Source organism: Lepisosteus platostomus, chromosome 8 (assembly GCF_059453375.1).
Source record: "Lepisosteus platostomus isolate fLepPlt1 chromosome 8, fLepPlt1.hap1, whole genome shotgun sequence".
NCBI classification, from domain to species: domain Eukaryota; kingdom Metazoa; phylum Chordata; class Actinopteri; order Semionotiformes; family Lepisosteidae; genus Lepisosteus; species Lepisosteus platostomus.
Genome location: NC_142618.1, coordinates 18,603,041 through 18,628,208, shown reverse-complemented (window position 1 = coordinate 18,628,208; position 25,168 = coordinate 18,603,041). Strand labels below are relative to the sequence as shown.

Here is a 25,168-nt window from a genome sequence, read left to right as displayed (position 1 = left end):
AGAGTGTTGCGATGGGAGCTGTGGTAACCTCGATGCCAGGCGTTGCCCGAGGGCTCGGCGCTGCTCAGGACAGTTGCGTCAGACAGGCAGCCCCCCTGCGAACAGGTGCAGTACCCGGCAGCTGCTACAGCGGGGCTCACTGGGGTGGACGTCACGCCGCAGGCTCCCGTGCTCTCCAATGACCCTGGGCTAATGTCAGCGCGGGTGCATTCATGTCGGCGGATGGGGGCCCTACGATAAAAGCTAGCACATGACTTCCAGTCCAGAATTCCAGAACGCGCCCTTGCCCAATCAGAGTGCCGCACCACCCACACACCCTCCCGCAGGGCGCTGCTCTGCTTTAAACCCACCAGAGCACCCTCCCTCCCTCCCTCCCTCCCTCCGACCTCTCCCTCTTTCTCTCTCCTCCCCTGGGCTTCATTCAGGTTTGTCTGGGCCGGGACGTGCGTCAGCATGCGTCTGCTGCTGCAGGCGGAACCGAGCCAAGTGTTTCTCCTTTCCGATTTTTCCCCCGTGTGGAATGAATCTTCGCTTGCCCGTTTCTTGAATTCAGCCCTGCTGTGCCGGCATGACGAGAAAGTGTGGCCGAATCTGTGCCTGGGTCGACAGCCGCCCCCCCATCTCTCTCTCCAGTCTTTTCCTTTTCCATCTTTTTCTCTACCTCTCTCCTTTTTCTCAGACTGATAAAAAGAAATATCATGGCCAGCAGGACACATGCGTTTTCTGAATAACTGGAAGGTGGTGAGGGTTGAGCAGGTGATCCAGACAGTGTCACAGTTCAGGACAGGAGGCACAGTGAGAGGAGTCCAGACAGATGTGAGCCAACCCACAGAATATACGGCGGGAGATCACAGCTGGTGACTGATTAGGATCAGGTGTCGTCTCCACTGGGACAGTGACCTCGGGGCAGGAAGGGAATGTCCAACTGAGGGAAGCCAATGTCCTGGTCTGTGTTCCAGCCCTGGGGGACGGTTCTTATCAGATGGCTGCCTTTTCGGTGGATTCCTCTGCCTTATGTTTTAGAACACAGATGTTTTCTGTCCCAGATGCAGATAAAATAGTTTTTTGGGGGTGGGAATCAACTGATAAGCAGATAGAAAATGGGAATATATTTGCAGTCGCCCTCATATTCACAACGAAGGAATGCTCTGAATAAATGCATTACCCAGCAATATATTATTTCCTAATTAATGCTGTTGTCTGTGTGGTGCCTCAAACTATCGTCCTCAATTGCAATACTTAATTTTCATTGTGCCATCAGCGCCTGTGCGGTATCATTATCTGCTTTTAGGACTCGTGGTCACAAGCCTGCAATACAAGACAAAGACGCTGATGTGGGGTGTAATTATTTTCACAGCTGTGTTTGGAGCAGTCAGTCTGAAGAGCCTGATTGGTAGGGAGCTGGGCACATTTCCTCCTTCCCTGCTAGAGGAAGAAGGGAGAGAAAGGAAGGGAGAGGGAGAGGAAGTTGGAGAGAGATAGCTTTCTGTTCCATTAGAAGAAGGATCTACAATATCAACTCCCCATAAACATCCCCCACAAAACACATAGAAACACAACACGCACTGGAATGCTACAGGCTCAGTGCTACAGGTACTGATGAAGTACAGGCTCAGTGAGCACAGCTTGTACACGGACACTGGACACAGACAGACCTGACTGACCAGAGAGGACAGGCTCAGTGACCACGGCCTGGACACAGACAGACCAGACTGTCCAGAGAGGACAGGCTCAGTGACCAGGGCCTGGACACAGACAGACCTGACTGTCCAGAGAGGACAGATCAGTGATCACAGCCTGTACACGGACACTGGACACAGACAGACCTGACTGTCCAGAGAGGACAAGCTCAGTGACCAGGGCCTGTACACAGACACTGGACAAAGACAGACCTGACTGTCCAGAGAGGACAGCCTCAGTGACCACAGCCTTTACACGGACACTGGACACAGACAGACCTGACTGTCCAGAGAGGACAGGCTCAGTGAGCACAGCCTGTACACAGACAGACCTGACTATCCAGAGGGGACAGCTTGTACACAGACAGACCTGACTGTCCAGAGAGGACAGGCGCAGTGAGCACAGCCTGGACACAGACACTGGACACAGAGAGCAGGCTCTACTCTCACTGCCAGCAGGGAGAAGCAGAGACTGAGATGCACTTTCTGTTGCACTGTGAGAAATACTCTTCTCACTAGACAAACATGCTTCCCTAAAATAAATCTAATCCCAGAATTAATTCCCAACACCTGCCATTATCGGCACAGATTCCCATCCTACTGGGGGAGGGAGCTCGATAGAGCTGCAGCTCAGTATGGGATATCCTGTCACAGCCTGAGGAACAGTGAGCCCGTTTCACAAGAACAGCAACAACAATAGTAATACAGTGTGTGATCTCTTGACACAGCCTGAGGAGCAGACAGTGAGCCTGTTTCACAATAATGTTTTATGTGATGTGTGCAATTGTCAAATTACGTTTCCACTGTAAATGTGAGTAAACGTTGTCTTAATTGTATTTGCTTTGGCAACAATGTAACTCATTGGTAATGCAAATACAGCTCTTTGAATCTGAATTTGTGTAAGTGGTAGAGAAAAAGAGAGACAGGAGAGGTTGAAGAAGGACTAAAAAAGAGAAGACGTAAGAACACGCCGTTCATTGAAAGAAACCAGGGCTTCAGCTTCCACATTATGATCGGGCAGCTTGTTCCACACTCCCACCACCCTTTGTGTACAGAAGTGCCTCCTGTTCTCCTGTTGTTTTAAATGCTCTTCCCTGTAGTTCCTACTCGTGTCCTCTGATTAGTGTTTCACTGTTGATTCTGAATTGACTTTGTCAGTGACTTTGAGGGCTTTGAAAAGTGCATGCTAGTGGGCTGTGGACTGGTGAGAGGCAGAGAGAGATACGGGCAGACATGGGGGCCAGGCGTCCTGATTTGACCCTCTGTATGCTGGGAAGAGAGAAGGGGGAGGGTTGTGTGTGTGGAACACACCGCTTGTAATCTTTGGGGGAGGGAGGCAGCTGAGGATAGAGGTCAGAGCTGAGGTACGGGAGGAGAAACACTGGCAGACAGAGAGAGAGGCTGGTCTGGAACTCCGAATCTAATTGGCTGCAGCTAATTTTAGAGGCGCATGATGTAAGGTTGCGTTATACTGATGTAAGGTCAGCTCCATCCCTCCACCTTGTGGTCAGTGTGTGTCACTGCAGGATATAAAACACTGAAACTTGTCCAAAGTAATGAAATTGGTAACAATACAGTATTAGAATAGTAACCAAAGTAATACAGGAATAATAATGAACTGGTTCAGTAGTTCACAGTTTGTGGTTTTATCCTTGACACTGTTTGTCCCTGAGTGAGATACGTAATGACTTTCGTAATGTGCTGTGTTGATCTCCCTGTCCCTCTGTGTTAATGTACACAGAATATATTAGTAATGTGGTGCCTAGTCACTCAGTGTGTCTGTGCTATGTAAACCCCTCTCTCAGTGCAGTGTTAATGTCCTGGAGTGTCCAGTCAGTGTGTCTGGACTGTATTAACCCCTCTCTCTCAGTGCAGTGTTAATGTCCTGTAGTGTCCAGTCAGTGTGTCCGGACTGTATTAACCCCTCTCTCTCAGTGCAGTGTTAATGTACTGTAGTGTCCAGTCAGTGTGTCTGGACTGTATTAACCCCTCTCTCTCAGTGCAGTGTTCATGTCCTGTAGTGTCCAGTCAGTGTGTCTGGACTGTATCAACCCCTCTCTCTCAGTGCAGTGTTAATGTCCTGTAGTGTCCAGTCAGTGTGTCTGGACTGTATTAACACCTCATGCCGCATGAATATAACTGAGCACTTTGTGCACTATCCTAAGAAGCAGCAAATGGTGCTCTGTAATTGGTTGATTTCCAGCTGATTTTTGATGTATGATCAATGAAGTGCCACATTAACCCCTTGTATACCTCTCTCTCTCACACAGCTACCCAACATGTTCGGAAATCTGCGCTCCACAGTGATGTCTCTCATGATTGGCTCCTATGCCTCCTCCGCTGTCACCTTCCCTGGAGTCAAGGTCTGTCTGTGTCTGTTTGGGTCACTTAGTCCGTGTGTCTGCAGGTCCAGGGCTGAGGACCCGAAGACGGGAGCTCAGATGAAGAAGGAACGTGTTTCAGTCTGGGGACAGGATCTCGGATTGAAAAGTGCCTGCCTCTCATCTCTATGTCTGTAGCTTCTTTCAAGAAACTGATGGATGAGATCCTTGGATTAATTAAATGCCAAGTGCAAAATGGGATAGATGGGCCATCTAGCCTTTTCTTATTAGTATCCACTCTTTTGACCTTTCTGTCTCGCAGTCTGACTCTGTCTCTGAGGCTTTGTCTCTGCCAGTGTGCAGACCTTGCTCTCTCTCACGTGTGTCCCACTGTGAATTTCAGTGTTTCTCTACTGTACCCAATTCTGACTTCCACGATCACTGTGCCAGCACTGCCTCACCTTGTTCTCCTCTCTCTCAGCTGGTGTATGACGCAGGCGTGCCCTTCACAATCATCATGTGGGTGTGGGCCGGGCTGGCCTGTCTCGTCTTCCTCAACTGCTTCCTGAACTGGCCAGTAGAGTCCTTCCCAGCACCTGAGGAGATCAGCTACACGTCAGTACTGAGATGGAGGGATGGAAGGGAGTACAGGGGTGTTAGGACTTTAAAGACACACTGGCTGGACACTACAGGACAGTAACACTGCACTGAGAGAGGGGTTAATACAGTCCGGACACACTGACTGGACACTACAGGACATTAACACTGCACTGAGAGAGAGGGGTCAATACAGTCCAGACACACTGACTGGACACTACAGGACATTAACACTGCACTGAGAGAGAGGGGTTAATACAGTACAGACACACTGACTGGACACTACAGGACATTAACACTGCACTGAGAGAGAGGTTAATATAAACAAACTACAGTCTTCTTGGGTGCTGTTCTTCAGTGGATTTAAGTGATGCTGAATAGTGGAGGAATGGGTTCTAGGTGGACTCTTCTTCTTCAGTTGCCTTACCTCTACCCACTGACCTCATGACAGTCAGTGCAGTGCTGTAGTGCACTGTATTCACTTCGTGTTGCTTGAACTCATGTAAATGAATAGATAAACCAGTGTGTCGCTCTGCCCTTCCTATCTGTTTTAGCAAAGTTATCGGGGAGATCTATATATAGAATATATATATTTAGGGGGATGTCCAGATGCAAAAATGATTCATGTTTCCCCTGATGTCCGACAGTTTGTCTTTGCCTCTTGCAGGAAAAAGATCAAGCTGAGTGGTTTGGCTCTGGATCACAAGGTGACAGGAGATCGCTTCTACAGCCATGTCACCACTGTGGGCCAGAGGCTGAGCCAGAAGCACAGGGACGTGGACTGCTCCACAGAGAACATAGACCACAGAACAGAGCCACAGAGTGAGGGAGGATTGGACTGTATTCACTGCTCACACACACTGTATTCACTGTAGTCACTGCTCACACACTGTAGTCATTGCTCACACACACTGTATTCACTCACACTGTATTCACTACTCACACACTGTAGTCACACACACTGTATTCACTGTGTTCACTGCTCACACACTGTAGTCATTGCTCACACACACTGTATTCACTCACACTGTATTCACTACTCACACACACTGTATTCACTCACACTGTATTCACTACTCACACACACTGTATTCACTCACACTGTATTCACTACTCACACACTGTAGTCACACACTATTCACTGTAGTCACTGCTCACACACACTGTAGTCACTGCTAACACACATTGCATTCACTGCTCTCACACACTGTATTCACTGCTCACACACACTAGTCACACACACTGTAGTCACTGCTCACACACTGTATTCACTCACACTGTATTCACTGTAGTCACTGCTCACACACACTGTAGTCACACACACTGTATTCACTGTAGTCACTGCTCACACACACTGTAGTCACACACACTGTATTCACTGTATTCACTGCTCACACATACTGTAGTCACTGCTCACACACACTGTAGTCTCACACACACTGTATTCACTGTAGTCACACACACTGTAGTCACACACACTAGTCACTGCTCACACACACTGTATTCACTGTATTTACACACACTAGTCCCTGCTCACACACACTGTAGTCACACACACTGTAGTCACACACACTAGTCCCTGCTCACACACACTGTAGTCACACACTATTCACTGCTCACACACACTGTAGTCACACACACTTTATCACACAGCCAGTGTGTCTGGACTGTATTAACCCCTCTCTCTCTCCCATAGACCCAGTGTCATTTCGCAGCTCAGTGTGTTCCCCCATCTTTCTGTGGAGTCTGATCACCATGGCGATGACTCAGTTGCGCATCATCTTCTTCATGGGGGCGATGAACAAGATGCTGGAGTTCGTGGTCACCCGAGGAGAAGAGCACCGTAAGCACTTCCGCAGGAACACCGCCACACGGTGACACACCACACACGCCCTGACGCCCGTCACAGCTTCACAGCGGCGGCCTGGCCTCCGCAGCGCGGGCCGCGGCTCGGTGACCAGAGGGTTGTAGGTTCAAACCCCAGCTGTGACACTGCTGTTGTGCCCTTCAGCACGGTGCTTCCCCTCAGCCGGCCCAGTGAAACACCCTGCGGTATAAATCGGCGCACACGTAAGTGGAGCTGGACAAAAACACCAGCCGGAGAAATATCTAGACATCGTGACTCCACTCGAAACCTTTCTGACATTCCCATAGGACACACACTACACCCATGGCAGCGTGGAAAAGCCATAAAAAAGCAAACAAAATGTCAGGAGATAGTGTGGAATGAGAATAAAAGTGGAGATTTAAATCCAGCGATTCAGTGTTCGAAATACAGTGCGCTGAAAAGACCTTATTCGGCCTTTGTGCACGGCGCAAGATTGTAGTAGGTTTGGTCAACTCGTAATGGTGTTCCTCGCAGACGCTCGTGAGGATGGTGAGATCCTCGTCTCGCTTGCCTGTATGCACAAGTCTCGCACCCAGCCCTTCCTCTCGCGTGTCTCTCCTGCGCCCCTCCCTGCCCCCCCATCCGCAGGCCTAGAACAGCCGCTGGAGAGCGTATTGATTTGGAGCCCCTAGACTCGATCGCAAGCCTGTTGTTCCAGCTCGTCTTCCACGAGTCACTAGTGTTTCCCTCCTTTCGTAGGCCCTAAACATTTCGTACTGTGCCTACAGTGCCTCATGGGAAATCCGGCACTGCCACAGCTCATCCCTCTGTCACATTAGGATCTAACCCAGCTGCTGAAATGGATGTTGCTCTGTCTGTGACACACAATAGACACTGAAGCTGACACAGGTCAGTTTCACGGTCAAGCCAGTGGACGTTTCCAGAATCGCCATTCAAACATGAACAAGGGGATACCGGTGCAAACTCCACGGCGAGGCATGTCAAACTGAGAGCCGGAGGCATTTCTTTACACAAAGGCTGGTGGGAGCGTGGAACAAGCTGCCCAGTTGTGGTGTTGTGGCCGATACCAGGGGCTTTTTCAGGAAACAGCTGGAGGAGATCCTCCGATCAATTATGTACTGTCACATAGCCCGTACGGGGGCTGAATAATCTTCTCTTCCGTGTAGCTGTCTTACATTCTTAAGAATCAATTACTCGTGCTAACACCTGCCGCACCCCCCCAAACCCTCTCGTGTATCCTCCCAGAAGACTTGAACCTGACCCCCCCTCTGTGTCCTTCTTCCTCCTGCAGCCCCTGAAGCGTTAGCCCAAGAGGCGACAGAGCAAGGTGAGTCTCCTCCTTCCACGGCCTTGCTTTCCCATCGCGCTCGTTTCCCATGAGCCTCTGGACTGCCGTCACGTGCCGGGGCTCCCTCAGTGTGTTCGCTAGAGGGCTCTGGGGGCTGCTGGTGGTGCCGCTGCGCTGCTGGGACTCACATTGCGGGGTCTTGTGTTTCAGTGGGGTTCTACTCCTCGATCTTTGGGACTCTGCAGCTCCTGTGTCTGCTGACATGCCCCCTCATTGGATACATCATGGACTGGAGATTGAAGGAGTGTGTGGAGGAGAAGAGCAGTGAGATAGAGGGGGAGAAGTGGTAAGGAAAAGAGTGGACACTGGACACTCCAGGACATTAACACTGCATTGAGAGAGAGGGGTTAATACAGTCCAGACACACTGACTGGACACTACAGGACATTAACACTGCACTGAGAGAGAGGGGTTAATACAGTCCAGACACACTGACTGGACACTACAGGACATTAACACTGTACTGAGAGAGAGGGGTTAATACAGTACAGACACACTGACTGGACACTACAGTACACTAACACTGCACTGAGAGAGAGGGGTTAATACAGTACAGACACACTGACTGGACACTCCAGGACATTAACACTGCACTGAGAGAGAGGGGTTAATATAGTCCAGACACACTGACTGGACACTACAGGACATTAACACTGCACTGAGAGAGAGGGGTTAATATAGTCCAGACACACTGACTGGACACTACAGGACATTAACACTGCAGTGAGAGAGAGGGGTTAATACAGTATTGACTCGCCGTCCTTGTGCACTTACTGTTAAGAACTTGGTGTTGTATAGTAGGAACATCCAGAGTTAAATCTGTTTGTGCTCACTGAGTGCCAGTTCCATGTGATCGTTGTGTCCTTCACAGCGTGTCCAAACCCCCACGGAGAGACAGCAAGATCCAGAAGCTGACCAATGCCATGAGAGCCTTCATTTTTACCAACATCCTCCTCGTTCTCTTTGGAATCACCTGCCTCATAGACAACTTGCCTGTACAGGTAAAGAATATTCTGGCATACCTCTGTTCAGACAGTCTACCTGCACTTTAACAATACTGCCCACTGCACTCCTGTCTCATACAGAACTGATCCCTGTAGGTAAATGTGAGATCACGGACACACCTGTCTCATACAGATCTGATCTGCAGAGGTAATTGTGATCACACTGACACACCTGTCTCATAGAGAACTGATCTGCACAGGTAAATGTGAGCACACGGACACACCTGTCTCATAGAGAACTGATCTGCACAGGTAACTGTGAGCACACTGACACACCTGTCTCATAGAGAACTGATCTGCACAGGTAAATGTGAGCACACGGACACACCTGTCTCATAGAGAACTGATCTGCACAGGTAAATGTGAGCACACGGACACACCTGTCTCATAGAGAACTGATCTGCACAGGTAACTGTGAGCACACTGACACACCTGTCTCATAGAGAACTGATCTGCACAGGTAAATGTGAGCACACGGACACACCTGTCTCATAGAGAACTGATCTGCACAGGTAACTGTGAGCACACGGACACACCTGTCTCATAGAGAACTGATCTGCACAGGTAAATGTGAGCACACGGACACACCTGTCTCATACAGAACTGATCTGCACAGGTAACTGTGAGCACACGGACACACCTGTCTCATAGAGAACTGATCTGCACAGGTAACTGTGAGCACACTGACACACCTGTCTCATGGAGAACTGATCTGCACAGGTAAATGTGAGCACACTGACACACCTGTCTCATGGAGAACTGATCTGCACAGGTAACTGTGAGCACACGGACACACCTGTCTCATAGAGAACTGATCTGCACAGGTAAATGTGAGCACACTGACACACCTGTGTCTCAGTTAATGTGCATTTGAAACTCCAAAGACAAGTGCATATCAGCTAGTGCTCTTACGACCCCTGTGGGGGACAGTGAAACACCCCCCCCTGTCAGGACTGCAGAATCAGTTTGTCTTTCTCTAATTCAGCTGCAGGTGATGGCAAGGTAGACCAGCCGTTCCCTCCCCTGTTCGCCTGGTTCCTGAATCAAGCAGACGTTTCCATGTCTCTGTTAATTGTCGACAGCCGAAGGCAGTGGCATAGAGCTCAGTGGACCTGTCATTGACCTGTAATCGGATGAAGCTCCTTATGCCTTAGCAGGCTGCAGAAGACCCCGAGGCAGTGTGAAGTGCTCGTTTTTTGCCGTGGCACTATGGAAACGGCGGTGAAATGACACACTAACACTGTTGCCCGTCGTGAAACACTCGATCACAACTCCGTCCCTTTTACCGCGGTAAACGTTACGCTGCTCCTCCAGAGCACTGCAGAAGGAGAACGCACCGGTCCCTTGACACTTACCGTGTTGTGCAAAGTTGAGGCTCTCATGCGGGGGGTGTTTTACTGCACCGGCTGACCCCTCGTGTTTCTCCGTTCACAGATCGTCTCCTTCATCCTTCACACGATGGTCAGGGGCTTCATTCACTCGTGCTGTGGGGGGCTGTACGCTGCGGTGTGAGTACTCCAGCCGGCTGGTTTCCCCTGCGTCTCTGTCGCTGGGGACTGGACTGTTTTGTAACGTAAGGGTTGTGGAGATTGGCACTGCACCAGTGGGCACGTTGGTCGGTGTGTCAGTATACCTGCCGGTCAGTGAGCGGATCGGTGTCTGCTCTCCACTATTCTCATCCCTCGTTCTCTTCCAGGTACCCCTCCAATCACTTCGGTACTCTGACTGGGCTGCAGTCCCTGATCAGTGCCGTCTTCGCTCTCCTGCAGCAGCTGCTGTTTATCGCCATGGTGGGACCTCTGCATGGCAACCCCTACTGGGTAAGAGAGAGGGGTTAACACAGAACAGACACACTGACTGGACACTCCAGGACATTAACACTGCACTGAGAGAGAGGGGTTAATACAGTCAAGACACACTGACTGGACACTCCAGGACATTAACACTGCACTGAGAGAGAGGGGTTAACACAGTCCAGACACACTGACTGGACACTACAGGACATTAACACTGCACTGAGAGAGAGGGGTTAATACAGTCCAGACACACTGACTGGACACTCCAGGACATTAACACTGCACTGAGAGAGAGGGGTTAATACAGTCCAGACACACTGACTGGACACTCCAGGACATTAACACTGCACTGAGAGAGAGGGGTTAATACAGTCCAGACACAATGACTGGACACTACAGGACATTAACACTGCACTGAGAGAGAGGGGTTAATACAGTCCAGACACACTGACTGGACACTACAGTACATTAACACTGCACTGAGAGAGAGGGGTTAATACAGTACAGACACACTGACTGGACACTACAGGACATTAACACTGCACTGAGAGAGAAGGGTTAATGCAGTATAGACACACTGACTGGACACTACAGTACATTAACACTGCACTGAGAGAGAAGGGTTAATACAGTCCAGACAAACTGGACACTACAGGACATTAACACTGCACTGAGAGAGAGGGGTTAATACAGTACAGACACACTGACTGGACACTCCAGTACATTAACACTGCACTGAGAGAGAGGGGTTAATACAGTACAGACACACTGACTGGACACTACAGGACATTAACACTGCACTGAGAGAGAAGGGTTAATGCAGTATAGACACACTGACTGGACACTACAGTACATTAACACTGCACTGAGAGAGAGGGGTTAATACAGTCCAGACACACTGACTGGACACTACAGTACATTAACACTGCACTGAGAGAGAGGGGTTAATACAGTCCAGACACACTGACTGGACACTACAGGACATTAACACTGCACTGAGAGAGAGGGGTTAATACAGTCCAGACACACTGACTGGACACTACAGGACATTAACACTGCACTGAGAGAGAGGGGTTAATACAGTCCAGACACACTGACTGGACACTACAGGACATTAACACTGCACTGAGAGAGAGGGGTTAATACAGTCCAGACACACTGACTGGACACTACAGGACATTAACACTGCACTGAGAGAGAGGGGTTAATACAGTCCAGACACACTGACTGAACACTACAGGACATTAACACTGCACTGAGAGAGAGGGGTTAATACAGTCCAGACACACTGACTGGACACTCCAGGACATTAACACTGCACTGAGAGAGAGGGGTTAATACAGTCCAGACACACTGACTGGACACTCCAGGACATTAACACTGCACTGAGAGAGAGGGGTTAATACAGTCCAGACACAATGACTGGACACTACAGGACATTAACACTGCACTGAGAGAGAGGGGTTAATACAGTCCAGACACACTGACTGGACACTACAGTACATTAACACTGCACTGAGAGAGAGGGGTTAATACAGTACAGACACACTGACTGGACACTACAGGACATTAACACTGCACTGAGAGAGAAGGGTTAATGCAGTATAGACACACTGACTGGACACTACAGTACATTAACACTGCACTGAGAGAGAAGGGTTAATACAGTCCAGACAAACTGGACACTACAGGACATTAACACTGCACTGAGAGAGAGGGGTTAATACAGTACAGACACACTGACTGGACACTCCAGTACATTAACACTGCACTGAGAGAGAGGGGTTAATACAGTACAGACACACTGACTGGACACTACAGGACATTAACACTGCACTGAGAGAGAAGGGTTAATGCAGTATAGACACACTGACTGGACACTACAGTACATTAACACTGCACTGAGAGAGAGGGGTTAATACAGTCCAGACACACTGACTGGACACTACAGTACATTAACACTGCACTGAGAGAGAGGGGTTAATACAGTCCAGACACACTGACTGGACACTACAGGACATTAACACTGCACTGAGAGAGAGGGGTTAATACAGTCCAGACACACTGACTGGACACTACAGGACATTAACACTGCACTGAGAGAGAGGGGTTAATACAGTCCAGACACACTGACTGGACACTACAGGACATTAACACTGCACTGAGAGAGAGGGGTTAATACAGTCCAGACACACTGACTGGACACTACAGGACATTAACACTGCACTGAGAGAGGATGAGCCTGTGAGATCTATTTGCATAAACATTGACTCTATTGTTCCTCCCAATCACAGATCAACTTGGGTCTCCTTATTTTCTCCCTGACTGGGTTCCTGCTGCCTGGTTACCTCTACTATCACCGCCGGAACCTCATCCGGGAGAAGGCTGAGCAAGAGAGGGGTGCTGCTGGCCTGTCGGAGAGCAGCAGTCTCAAGCACCACAGCAACGGGCAAATAGCGACAGGAGACGCCTAAGGAAAGGACAGCCTTCAAGAAGGATTCAGGAATATGGAAAATAATAGTAGAAGCAGGACGTGAAATTGCATCTGGCAGCTCCAGGACTGAGAATCAGACTGGGACACACATATCCAAAGACCTACAAAATGCAAGGCTCAGAACTTGCAAGCAATGGGAAAAGTGGCACTTGACAGGGTTTTGGAAACGTCTACCAAATCCTTTTATTCAACCCAAAGCTGAGCCAAAGACCTTTTGTAGATAGAAACATACGCATGCTAGACTGGAACACAAAACATTATTTTGTTACTATTCCCTACCCCTTAAAGCATTTAACAATAGGTTTTAGTTTTAGCAGTGTTTTTCACGTTTTTGCAGTGGGTTGTGTTCTGTGGTGCAGTGGAGAGTGATAATTGTTCCTAGCACCAGTGCTGTACGCTGTAGTCTGGCACTCTGTGGCATCAGTACTCGGAGACATCAGTCAGTGTGCTTCTGATCATCATCCCTCCTGTCTGTCCTGCACAGAGAGACTGAATTCACTCAGGAACAGGACACACTGATCATCATCCCTCCTGTCTGTCTTGCACAGAGAGACTGAATTCACTCAGGAACAGGACACACTGATCATCATCCCTCCTGTCTGTCCTGCTCAGAGACTGAATTCACTCAAGAACAGGACACTCTGATCATCATCCCTTCTGTCTGTCCTGCTCAGAGACTGAATTCACTCAAGAACAGGACACACTGATCATCATCCCTCCTGTCTGTCTTGCACAGAGAGACTGAATTCACTCAGGAACAGGACACACTGATCATCATCCCTCCTGTCTGTCTTGCACAGAGAGACTGAATTCACTCAGGAACAGGACACACTGATCATCATCCCTCCTGTCTGTCCTGCTCAGAGACTGAATTCACTCAAGAACAGGACACTCTGATCATCATCCCTTCTGTCTGTCCTGCTCAGAGACTGAATTCACTCAAGAACAGGACACACTGATCATCATCCCTCCTGTCTGTCTTGCACAGAGAGACTGAATTCACTCAGGAACAGGACACACTGATCATCATCCCTCCTGTCTGTCTTGCACAGAGAGACTGAATTCACTCAGGAACAGGACACACTGATCATCATCCCTCCTGTCTGTCCTGCTCAGAGACTGAATTCACTCAGGAACAGGACACACTGATCATCATCCCTCCTGTCTGTCCTGCTCAGAGACTGAATTCACTCAGGAACAGGACACACTGATCATCATCCCTCATCACTCTGTCCTGCTCAGAGACTGAATTCACTCAGGAACAGGACACACTGATCATCATCCCTCATCACTCTGTCCTGCTCAGAGACTGAATTCACTCAGGAACAGGACACACTAATCTCTGCTCTGTGCCGCACAACCAGAACAGCTCATTTCGAATGTGAATCGAGATCTGGTGGACCTCAGACATGTAGCACTCACCACCCACTCCCTCCTGTGCCCCCCCTCCTTCTGGCGTGGTTTGGTCCGGATTCACCATGGTGACAGTCACATGGACCAATCAGCACTATGTTGTGTTTGCCCTCCCTCCAGTGTTGTGGTGTGGTTTGGTCCAGATTCACCATGGTGACAGTCACATGGACCAATCAGCACTATGTTGTGTTTGCCCTCCCTCCAGTGTTGTGGTGTGGTTTGGTCTGTGGTCGATGGTTATACTGACCAGTCAGCATTGGGATGTGTGTGCCCCTTTCCAGTGTTGTGGCGTGGGTTGTTCCGGATTCACCATGGTAAAAGTGACATGGACCTATATATTGTTTGCCCCCCTCCAGTGTTGTGGCATGGTTTGGTCCGGATTCACCATGGTGATAGTCACATGGACCAATCAGCACTATGTTGTGTTTGCCCTCCCTCCAGTGTTGTGGTGTGGTTTGGTCTGGATTCACCATGGCGATGGTTATACTGACCAGTCAGCACTGGGATGTGTATGCCCCCTTCCAGTGTTGTGGCGTGGTTTGGTCGGGATTCACCATGGTAACATTGACATGGACCAATGAGCACTATGTTGTGTTTGTGCCCCTCCAGTGTTGTGGTGTGGTTTGGTCCAGATTCACCATGGCGATGGTTATACTGACCAGTCAGCACTGGGATGTGTGGGCAAGCAAACCTGTTATAAAATGAGCACTATAGCCTGCATCACTTGCATTGAAATATCCCAAAGAAAAGCTCATTAGGGTCGTAAAGACTGTGATGGGAGAGTCCCATAAAATGTATTTTTGGACCTTAATATTTGTTATATATGCCTTGTATATAATCAGTGCCTTAGCCACCTACAATAGAAAAACTACAACTCTCATAGGACACTGGAGGCTGTTGCCTCATGGTGGCTGCGGGGACTCATGGAAGATGTAGTTTTTAACATTTTGTCCGTTAGACTTTCACATCATACTTCAGGGAGCAAATGAATTTAATGGGGCTGTTATCATCATCACTGTAAGCTGAAGTTCCTCTTCTCCACCTGTTAGAGGGCACCCCTTTACCAAATTTGCTTTCATTTTGGATTGTTTTGCTCGAACAATTTAATTTCACACTAAATTCAGATACTCAACTTGAAAGCCAAAGACTTCAAAAGTGTTATTTTATATATTTCTGTTCTTAAAAGATTTGCTTTAGAATTAGTTTTTATTTATTCACTATGTATTCATTTTCTGTTACTTTTTTATGTTTTCATTACCCATTCTAGAAATATGTTGCCCAATTTTCACATTCATTGTAACAGCAACATCAGTTCTAAAGGTACATAATGAAGTAAAGGCATCTATGCTTCTGTTGTGTGAGGTGTGTGGCAGGAGAATACAGCTCTATGCAAGGGAGTCACTACTTACAGCACCTCTGCTGATATCGTCAGTGTGATCAGTGATCCGTACATCAGTCTACATCAGTCAGTGAGTCAGTACACTAGTCAGTCAGTCAGTGTGTCACTAAGTCCCTATATAAGTTAGTATTTCAGTCAGTATGTAAGTCAGTCAGTATGTCAGTAAATCAGTGTGTCAGTAAGTCCCTATAAAAGTCAGTATGTCAGTAAGTCAGTAAGTCCCTATATAAGTCAGTATGTCAGCATGTCAGTCAGTGTGTCAGTAAGTCCCTATATAATTCAGTATGTCAGTAAGTCACTATATAAGTCAGTTTGTCAGTGTCTCAGTAAGTCCCTATATAAGTCAGTATGTCGGTCAGTAAGTCACTGTCTCAGTCAGTCAGTATATCAGTAAGTCATTAAGATGGTAAATTAGTGGGTAAGCCAGTATCAGAACTAAAAATTCGTTTAGGGGTAATATAGTCATAAAAGGCAGGAGTATTGTGGCAATATAAACTCGTTGTTTTACATTTAATTCCAAGGGCTTTGAATGACATATAACTCCCATGGTCCACCAAGGTAACCTTTTCCACACTCAGACAGGAGGTCTGTGGTGCCACAGCCTCCAGGGATGGGTTGCTGATTAGATGTTTGTTGATTTTTTTGGTGTAGATCTGTAAAGCCTTTATCAGAGCCATTTACAGTACCGCAGAGCTGGCAGGGAAGCTTCATGGGAGTTGTGTTTTTCCCCCTAATAACTTTGTGATGGTAAAATCAGGAAGTGTCTGTAATATCAGTGCCTTAATCATTCTGCAATAAAATCGATAGATCCCATGATGCACTGCTGCATAAGAACCTTACACTTGACGTCACAGCAGCGGACCTGATAAAAGGCAAACATTTCCACAAATATTTGCACTGTCTTATCTCTTCAATTTAGCAAGCAGGTGTACACCTTTGTAAAACAGAGGAGTACAAGTGGTGCAAAGTCAAGGGCTCCTTTTTAGTCACATTTCCTTTCCATACTTTTAAATAATGCCTCAGGGAGCATGAGTTCAAAGAATTTCATTGTGACCGCCGTGAATTATTACTGGGAGGGGCGTGCCTTGCTGAGCCTGAACAGAGCTAGGAGGCACGCTCTCCCACTGCGCTGCACTTGCGAGTATAGTACAGGAGAGCTCCAAGGCCTCAAGGGCTGCTGTCCAGCAGGGTTTATACGTCTCTCTAAATCTCCAGCTTCCCAAGAACAAGGAGAGGCTACAACTTGTCCGGTTCAGCAAGTGGAAGTAAGACCAGAAAGTTTCTGGGCCCCAGGCCAGGAGGTGTGCCCCCTGGTGGAGGCGGTGTGTCAGCAGGGCAGCATGCAGGGAGACGGCCCTTGGTAAAGAATACCTTGCAGGTTCGTCGTGTAAACTGTATTATATACCTGTATTTTTGTGTTTCTTTTTGCGGTGCTGTCATGAAAATGAACACTCAACTGTCTTTGAAATGCAATAAAAGTCAAAGGGTGTTATTCAGCTGTGTTGTGATTCAGCTGCTGTTCTTTAGCCCTGGCCTATCGGAAGGAGACCAGCACAGACGAGCCCCTCGCTTCGTCACGTCGGCCAGCGGCGAGGAGCGGTGCGGTTTCACACAGCAAGGCAACGGGAATAACAAAACAAAAACGGCCACTTGACAATTTAGACCAGGGCTGGAGGTTTTCATCCCCGATCAGCTTTTAACAAGCTCACCACAGGCTTTACTGGACTGGATGAACACCGAAACCTGCACCACGACCAAGCCCCTGAAAAGGCCTGCCCGCGGGCCTTCTCTTCCGGGAGAACCTGTTCAAGCCGACCCGGCAGACGCGCAGCCTGAGCCCCGGCTGGCGGCCCTGGTCAGCTCCAGGGGCAGAAAGGGCAATAGTCTGGCAAACGCTGATCCACACAACTGGGGCTGCTTTTCGTCCTGATCGCACCCCGCCGCCCGAGTCACACCCCAGAATAAACACGACCACTCTGTAACAAACGGGCTTTATTGATTTCAAAAACAGGGCGTGTACTTTCTGAGGTGTACTGTTCCAGAAAACAACACACAGGACGAGGCACGGGCTCAGCAATGCACACGTTAACACTACTGGTTAGGAAGGTGTATTAGTGTGGGGGGGAGGAGGGGGGACATTAAAAATGACCAGAATCCTTTACCCCGGGGGTCATGGTGAAAACTATTTTGGCCCAGATCTGGAGCCCGCTGTCCAGCAGCATGGAGGGGGGCGATGGCTGCGGACCGCTGCTCACACGGGCGCGAGCCGGAGCTCCGGAGCCCGGCGGGTTCCAGGGTTTACGGCGGCGAGACGAGGGCAGCTCTCCCTGCTCCTGCAGGGATTCGAACCCGGTCCGCCGCTGCAGGGTTTAACACGGGCGAAGTCACTCCTGTGACCTGCTCACAGCCCCCATTACACCAAGGATGTCCCGTCGGACTCGGGCCGGCCCCCCCGCCGGGCGGCCCCGGGTGAGTCGGCTCGGGGGTCCCAGCCCGATGGCACAGCCACCCGCGCTCTGAGGAAGCCGTCTTCAGCGGGGGCCCACAGAAAATGCACAAACCCTGAAACCCGGGGGTGCGCACATGCACCCTGGCATGGACGTGGTCAGAGGTCAGAGGTCAGAGTTCAGGGGTCATTGTTAGCAGTCGATCCTAAGCCAGCTTAGGTCAGAGCCAGGTCAGTGGTGACTGGCAGTCTCGCTCACTATCTCAGGCTGTTGCTGCTGTTGGGCTGAGATCCAGCCAGTCCAGGGTGATCAGGGCTGTGCCGATTCTGGAACAGAAGACACCAAAAAAGGAAACGGCTTACAAAAAAAAAAGGGCAAGCTCTTTCCCTGTGACGGGCCTCGGGGGCACCCGGCTGGCTGAGCTCTAGGGTTATAGGTTCGAGCCTGGGTTGCAACAGATTGAGCGTTGCTTAAGCCGGCGTCACCCTACACGACACTACACGACTTCTGGTCGGAGAGCATGTCAAATTTATCGGCTGCAGTTGCTGAATCTCACTGCCTTTTCTGTCCTGAGGGTGGCAGATTGTATGACTAGGAAGCGCAGGGGGTGACCGATCACACGATTCCCTCACGACTTTCCATCACGGTTCCCAATCTCGTCGTGCGCCGCGGAAGTACCGCGAGGTCGCCTCGCTCGGGCAGCCAATCAAGGTGGAGCGCACCGGAATAGGAAGAGGAGCACCGCACGAAAGTAGACAACAACCACGAAACATCGAAAGGATATGTGTGCTGGCTCCAGAGTTCGACGAGCCTCTCCTCCATTTGCACAGTCCCAATCACCCGCTTCCCTTTTTCCCTTGCGGCCACATCGTTTGCGCTGTACTTCCATCTGAGCGCTCATCAGCTGCGACTGCAGCAGACACAAGAGCCCACCCCTGCGACTTGTGACTGGCTACGAGAAAATCAAACCTGTCCCAGAGAGCCGTAGGGGCTGTTAAGAGCGCTGGGGGTGTCGCACTACACAACCGACGGTATCGGGCGTGCGCTGCGACTCTCTACAACTCGCTGCGATTTTCTAACGATTATGTAAAAGCAGGCTACGACTGAAAGTCCTAGGAAAAGTCGTGTAGTGCGACGCCGGCATTAGGGTGGGGTGGGATTAGTCAGCCAGGGCTCGTTGGGTGATACAGCGCCCCCCTGTGGCTACCCAGATACCTGCAGACACATGGTGCCAACAGCGAGGGATGACCCTCTCCTCCAATCAGCTCTGACCCTCCGGTACGAGGCTGTGCTGCCTGCGACAAGCCCACTCTCACCCCCCCACTTCCTCACTCTCCCCCGTGTGCGGTCACGGGGTTCACAGCTGCTAGCCGAGGTGTGGAAAACACAAACAGCAGCTCCGCACAAGATGGTAATATGACAAAAAAAATAGCGCAGGCACTAAAGACACTGTGGTTGAATACACTTATAAACGTGTAATTTAGATCAGAAAGGTTTCTCTTTCAACAGCTGCAAGTGTCTGCACTGGGAGGCAGTTGAGTCCCTGGTACAATGGTTATAAAAATAAAAAATGGCCTGACAGGTAATACTAATAAACATAAAAAGGTAACAGATGGTCTTCTCACCTTCTTCTTTTTCTTATCTTTCTTCTTCTTCTTGCGGTCAGGATCGTCATCCCTCTTCTTCTTCTTCTTCTTGTGGTCAGAGTCGGAGGGCGTCTCTGGAAAGAGATGGGGGACTGTGAGAGGACAGTGCAGGAACTGTGTCCAGTGCAGGACAGTGACCATGCAGGGGGGGGGTCAGTCTGGACAGTGGGAGGGGTCAGTCTGGACAGGACACTGACCAGGCGGGAGGGGTCAGTCTGGACAGGACACTGACCAGGCGGGAGGGGTCAGTCTGGACAGCGGGGGGTAGTCAGGACAGGACACTGACCAGGCGGGAGGGGTCAGTCTGGACAGGACACTGACCAGGCGGGAGGGGTCAGTCTGGACAGCGGGGGGAAGTCAGGACAGGACACTGACCAGGCGGGAGGGGTCAGTCTGGACAGGACACTGACCTGGCGGGAGGGGTCAGTCTGGACAGCGGGGGGGAGGGTAGTCAGGACAGGACACTGACCTGGCGGGAGGGGGTCCTGGGGGCGGTGGTGTCTGTGCTTGTGCTTGCTCTTCTTCTTTGGTGGCTGGATGTGCATCAGTCTGTACTGCTCTGGCAGCTGGCGTGGAAGAAGAGAAAGTCAGCACGCTGACAGACAGACGCAGCTCTGAGACAAAGCCCAATGCCCTGTTTCATTCGCAGAGCATGACTCCCTGCTGTGAGGAGCGCAAAAGACTCCACAAGATTACATTTCATCTGTACACTCTGCAGGCTTCTTGGTGTTGAAGAGCAGTGCAAATCCAAGTGCCTGTGCTACGACTGGGATCTCATCTTCCTCTGGGCCACCCTGATCTGCAGTGTGTACAGAGAACGAGTGTCCCGATCAGCAACACTCCCGACAAGACACTCACTGGGCTGCTGGGAAACACATACAGACTGACCGACAATGTGACAACACAACAACAGTGACACACACGCGCGCGCACACACACACACACACACACACACACACACACACACACACACACACACACACACACACACTGACCGGGCCAGTGTGCAGTCTGAAGCCGGTGAGCAGGGCTCCAGTGAGGGGGCTGAAGGAGTTGCCACAGACCGGAGGCTTTTCAATAAGGGAGCGAAGAGAGCTACCATCCTGAGAGCCTGGAGAGTCAATCATCCCTGGGAGAAACCGAGAAGGATTTAAACACTCCAGGACATTAACACTGCACTGAGAGAGAGGGGTTAATACAGTCCAGACACACTGACTGGACACTACAGGACATTAACACTGCATTGAGAGAGAGGGGTTAATACAGTCCAGACACACTGACTGGACACTACAGTACATTAACACTGCACTGAGAGAGAGGGGTTAATACAGTCCAGACACACTGACTGGACACTACAGGACATTAACACTGCACTGAGAGAGAGGGGTTAATACAGTCCAGACACACTGACTGGACACTACAGGACATTAACACTGCACTGAGAGAGAGGGGTTAATATAGTCCAGACACACTGACTGGACACTACAGGACATTAACACTGCACTGAGAGAGAGGGGTTAATACAGTCCAGACACACTGACTGGACACTACAGGACATTAACACTGCACTGAGAGAGAGGGGTTAATATAGTCCAGACACACTGACTGGACACTACAGGACATTAACACTGCACTGAGAGAGAGGGGTTAATATAGTCCAGACACACTGACTGGACACTACAGGTCATTAACACTGCACTGAGAGAGAGGGGTTAATACAGTCCAGACACACTGACTGGACACTACAGGACATTAACACTGCACTGAGAGAGAGGGGTGTCAGCCTCTCCTGACACCTGAAACATCCCGGCCCTCATCCTGCAGCATCAGATCCCCTCAGACTGGTACCCTCTGGCGCTCCATGCGCTTGGCGGACCAGTGTCTTGGAAAGCTCAGACACCTGCCTCCTCCGGCATGCCATACAAGAGAAGGATATCTGACCGCACAGGGAGGGCACACAGTATAATGGACAGCAGCCATATCACCCTGCAGCTTCCAGCTGGCAGCCCCCTGGAGCCCAGCAGTAGGGAGCCTGGTCAGTACCTGGAGGGGAGACTCCTGGGAAAGCTAAGGCTGCTGCTGGAAGAGGTGTTAGTGGGGCCAGCAGGGGGCGCTCACCCTGCAGTCTGTGTGGGTCCTCATGCCCCAGTATAGTGACGGGGACGCTAGATTGTAAACAGGCGCTGTCCTTCGGATGAGATTTAAAACAGAGGTCCTGACTCTCTGTGGTCATTAAATGTCCCAGGGTGTTTCTTGAAAAGAGTAGGGGTGTTACCCAGTGTCCTGGCCAAATTTTCCCCTGGCCTTTCCCCATCATGGCCTCCTAATAATCCCCATCTCTGAACTGGCTTCATCACTCTGCTCTCCCCCCCACTGAGAGCTGGTGTGTGGTGAGCAGATTGGTGGTGGTGGAGGGGATCCTCATTATCTATAAAGCGCTTTGAGCCAAGTGTCCATAACAGCGCTGTTTAAGTGTCAGGAATCATTATTATCCAAAACTGGACAGATTGCTCCTGCCAGTCAGCAGATTTAATTGCAGCGCTTGTTCTTTCTCACACTGAAGTTGTCAAGATGTCTCCCCAGGGCTGGGAAGACGTTGTAATGCGGTTTCAAGGAAGCACGACGGGAAAGAAACATTTCCAAAATCAGGGGCTCTTCAGCCAGCAGGGGACGAGGCGTCCAGAACAGCACCGTGGGGTTTTCCACTGTGTAACCTCAATTTAAAAGGCAAAACTAGTGGATTTTACCCATGACAATAGTAATAAATAGGACATAATTACTCATCTGTAATACGCCTCTCTTCGCCTACATGTACTGAAATACTCCAGTTTTCTGCCATGACTGAGGGAGGATGCTGTGCACATGGTGACGTCCGGAGAGTCTCTCGGCCTGAACCGAGAGCAGAGAGACAGAGGAGAGGACAGGCAAGACAGCAAGAGTTCTGTAACCCCAGCCACGTCTTACCAGGCAACTCAGGCAGGAAATTGCTGAGCTTCTCCTTCAACTTCTTCCCACAGAACTTGTTGTAGGCGTGCTCCAGGTTATAATGGGTGATCAGGTTAGTGTTCCCAGTCAGTTCATTCCCCACTGAAAGAAGGGCAAAAGATAATAGCTGTATTAGAAACTACAGGAACACTGCCTGACTGCACACTACAGTACATGAACACTGCACTGAGAGAGAGGGGTTAATACAGTACAGACACACTGACTGGACACTACAGGACATTAACACTGCATTGAGAGAGAGGGGTTAATACAGTCCAGACACACTGACTGGACACTACAGGACATTAACACTGCACTGAGAGAGAGGGGTTAATACAGTCCAGACACACTGACTGGACACTACAGGACATTAACACTGCACTGAGAGAGAGGGGTCAATACAGTAAAGACACACTGACTGGACACTACAGGACATTAACACTGCACTGAGAGAGAGGGGTTAATACAGTCCAGACACACTGACTGGACACTACAGGACATTAACACTGCACTGAGAGAGAGGGGTCAATACAGTCCAGACACACTGACTGGACACTACAGTACATTAACACTGCACTGAGAGAGAAGGGTCAATACAGTACAGACACATTGACTGGACACTACGGGACATTAACACTGCACTGAGAGAGAGGGGTTAATACAGTCCAGACACACTGACTGGACACTACAGGACATTAACACTGCACTGAGAGAGAGGGGTCAATACAGTCCAGACACACTGACTGGACACTACAGTACATTAACACTGCACTGAGAGAGAGGGGTCAATACAGTACAGACACACTGACTGGACACTCCAGTACATTAAAACTGCACTGAGAGAGAGGGGTTAATACAGTCCTGACACACTGACTGGACACTACCGTACATTAAAACTGCACTGAGAGAGAGGGGTTAATACAGTCCAGACACACTGACTGGACACTCCAGTACATTAACACTGCACTGAGAGAGAGGGGTTAATACAGTCCAGACGCATTGACTGGACACTACAGTACATTAACACTGCACTGAGAGAGAAGGGTTAATACAGTCCAGACACACTGACTGGACACTACAGTACATTAACACTGCACTGAGAGAGAAGGGTTAATACAGTACAGACACACTGACTGAACACTACAGTACATTAACAGTGCACTGAGAGAGGGATTAATACACTAACTTACAGGACAATAGCACACAAAGTTACAACTGAAACGGAACAGCAACGAGACGTATTTAGTTTCAAGCACAGTTCGGACACTATATTCATCCTCTCAAGCTCTGCACTGCTGTGCCCTGTACAATACATCTCTGAATACTTTTACCGACTTAAAAAAGAAACTATTGAATGATACTGAATATTTTACTTCCTCGTCTATAACGCAAAGTCTTATCGAAGATGACTATGTGGGCGAGCGCAGTCTGTTTACCTGGAAGTTCCCGAAGTAAATAAAAAGGCTCATTCATCGCTGCGGGCTTCCGAAGAGGAGGCCCCTCATCCCCGAGCTGTGGTGGCATCTGTACCGCCATGGACACCTGATTCTGGGGTGGCGGTCCCGGCTGTTTACCCGGCCCGTAGCCCAGCGCCGAGGAGCCGGGGGGACCTTGAGAGTCGCTTTGTCCAAACAAAGAGAAAATTTCCGTCATCGATGCAGCAAAATGTTAATTTTAAGAAATAAAAAAAATAAATAAATCTTGGCAATTTTAACACAAATACTACCAAACCACCGCACCGTGCTTCGCGTTGTTTTGCTCTGAATCCGTGAGCTTCCGTACGACAAAGCAAACTGGGCGCTACCGTCTTTCTTCATATATAGGAGACTCAAAATGAAGCAGTGAACCGCTGTTGCATGATTTAGATCAAATTTGCACACCAGACGCAATTACAATGGTGCAGACGTTTAGTGACGCATTCTCGTTTTTATTTAAATACTGTATAATTAATTAGCATTTAGGAATCACCGGTCTAAATTCAGTGTCACATCAGTGAGCAGGCGAATATTATTAATGGCGTTGTTCTTCCACTTAAGTACCTGTATTCTTCACTATTATCCATTATGGAGAAATGTAATATTCTTAAACAGCTGAGAGTAGTCCATCTGCCCTGTCTATCCTGTTTGGCACTAGGTGGACAACTGATCCAAGGATCTCATCCAGCTGTTTCTTAACTGCCATCCCCCTTTG

The 25,168-nt window shown here is 49.5% G+C and overlaps 2 protein-coding genes across 5 annotated transcripts in view; one reads left to right on the top strand and one right to left on the bottom strand.

Moving 5' to 3' along the window:
- The window catches only part of slc43a1b (solute carrier family 43 member 1b), a 31,935-nt gene extending 14,539 nt beyond the window's left edge, over window positions 1-17,396 (top strand). For both annotated transcript variants that reach the window (XM_088642689.1, XM_088642688.1), the window contains exons 6-15: window positions 3,950-4,042; window positions 4,482-4,615; window positions 5,265-5,419; window positions 6,294-6,440; window positions 7,738-7,773; window positions 7,945-8,080; window positions 8,666-8,795; window positions 10,233-10,306; window positions 10,495-10,618; window positions 12,889-17,396. In XM_088642689.1, the coding sequence (XP_088498815.1) occupies window positions 3,950-4,042; window positions 4,482-4,615; window positions 5,265-5,419; window positions 6,294-6,440; window positions 7,738-7,773; window positions 7,945-8,080; window positions 8,666-8,795; window positions 10,233-10,306; window positions 10,495-10,618; window positions 12,889-13,068 (1,209 nt within the window). In that variant the 3' untranslated portion in view covers window positions 13,069-17,396. The remainder of the gene's footprint in view (window positions 1-3,949; window positions 4,043-4,481; window positions 4,616-5,264; window positions 5,420-6,293; window positions 6,441-7,737; window positions 7,774-7,944; window positions 8,081-8,665; window positions 8,796-10,232; window positions 10,307-10,494; window positions 10,619-12,888) is intronic.
- A 481-nt stretch (window positions 17,397-17,877) lies between these two features.
- On the bottom strand, window positions 17,878-24,797 carry med19b (mediator complex subunit 19b). Of its 3 annotated transcripts, none has more exons than XM_088642701.1 (7): window positions 24,718-24,797; window positions 24,415-24,599; window positions 22,958-23,080; window positions 20,989-21,122; window positions 20,463-20,559; window positions 19,973-20,067; window positions 17,878-18,673 (listed from the first exon to the last, which is right to left on the bottom strand). In XM_088642701.1, the coding sequence occupies exons 2-7, from the start codon at window positions 24,512-24,514 to the stop codon at window positions 18,605-18,607; spliced, it is 618 nt and encodes a 205-aa protein (XP_088498827.1). In that variant the 5' UTR covers window positions 24,515-24,599; window positions 24,718-24,797; the 3' UTR covers window positions 17,878-18,604. The 3 variants fall into 3 exon arrangements, with proteins under 3 accessions (XP_088498827.1, XP_088498826.1, XP_088498825.1); XM_088642700.1 differs by having other exon boundaries at window positions 24,705-24,785; XM_088642699.1 differs by having other exon boundaries at window positions 24,415-24,768.
- Between the last annotated feature and the right edge of the window lie 371 nt (window positions 24,798-25,168).

Bases quoted from the DNA above. Each gene is read 5' to 3' on its own strand.
- med19b (XM_088642699.1), bottom strand. From the start codon at position 24,631: ATGACGGAAATTTTCTCTTTGTTTGGACAAAGCGACTCTCAAGGTCCC. The intron at 23,081-24,414 runs GTAAACAGACTG...CCCTTCTTTCAG, and splicing joins TTTACTTCGGGAACTTCCAG to TGGGGAATGAACTGACTGGG. The intron at 18,674-19,972 runs GTGAGAAGACCA...CTTCTGTTCCAG, and splicing joins AAGATAAGAAAAAGAAGAAG to AATCGGCACAGCCCTGATCA.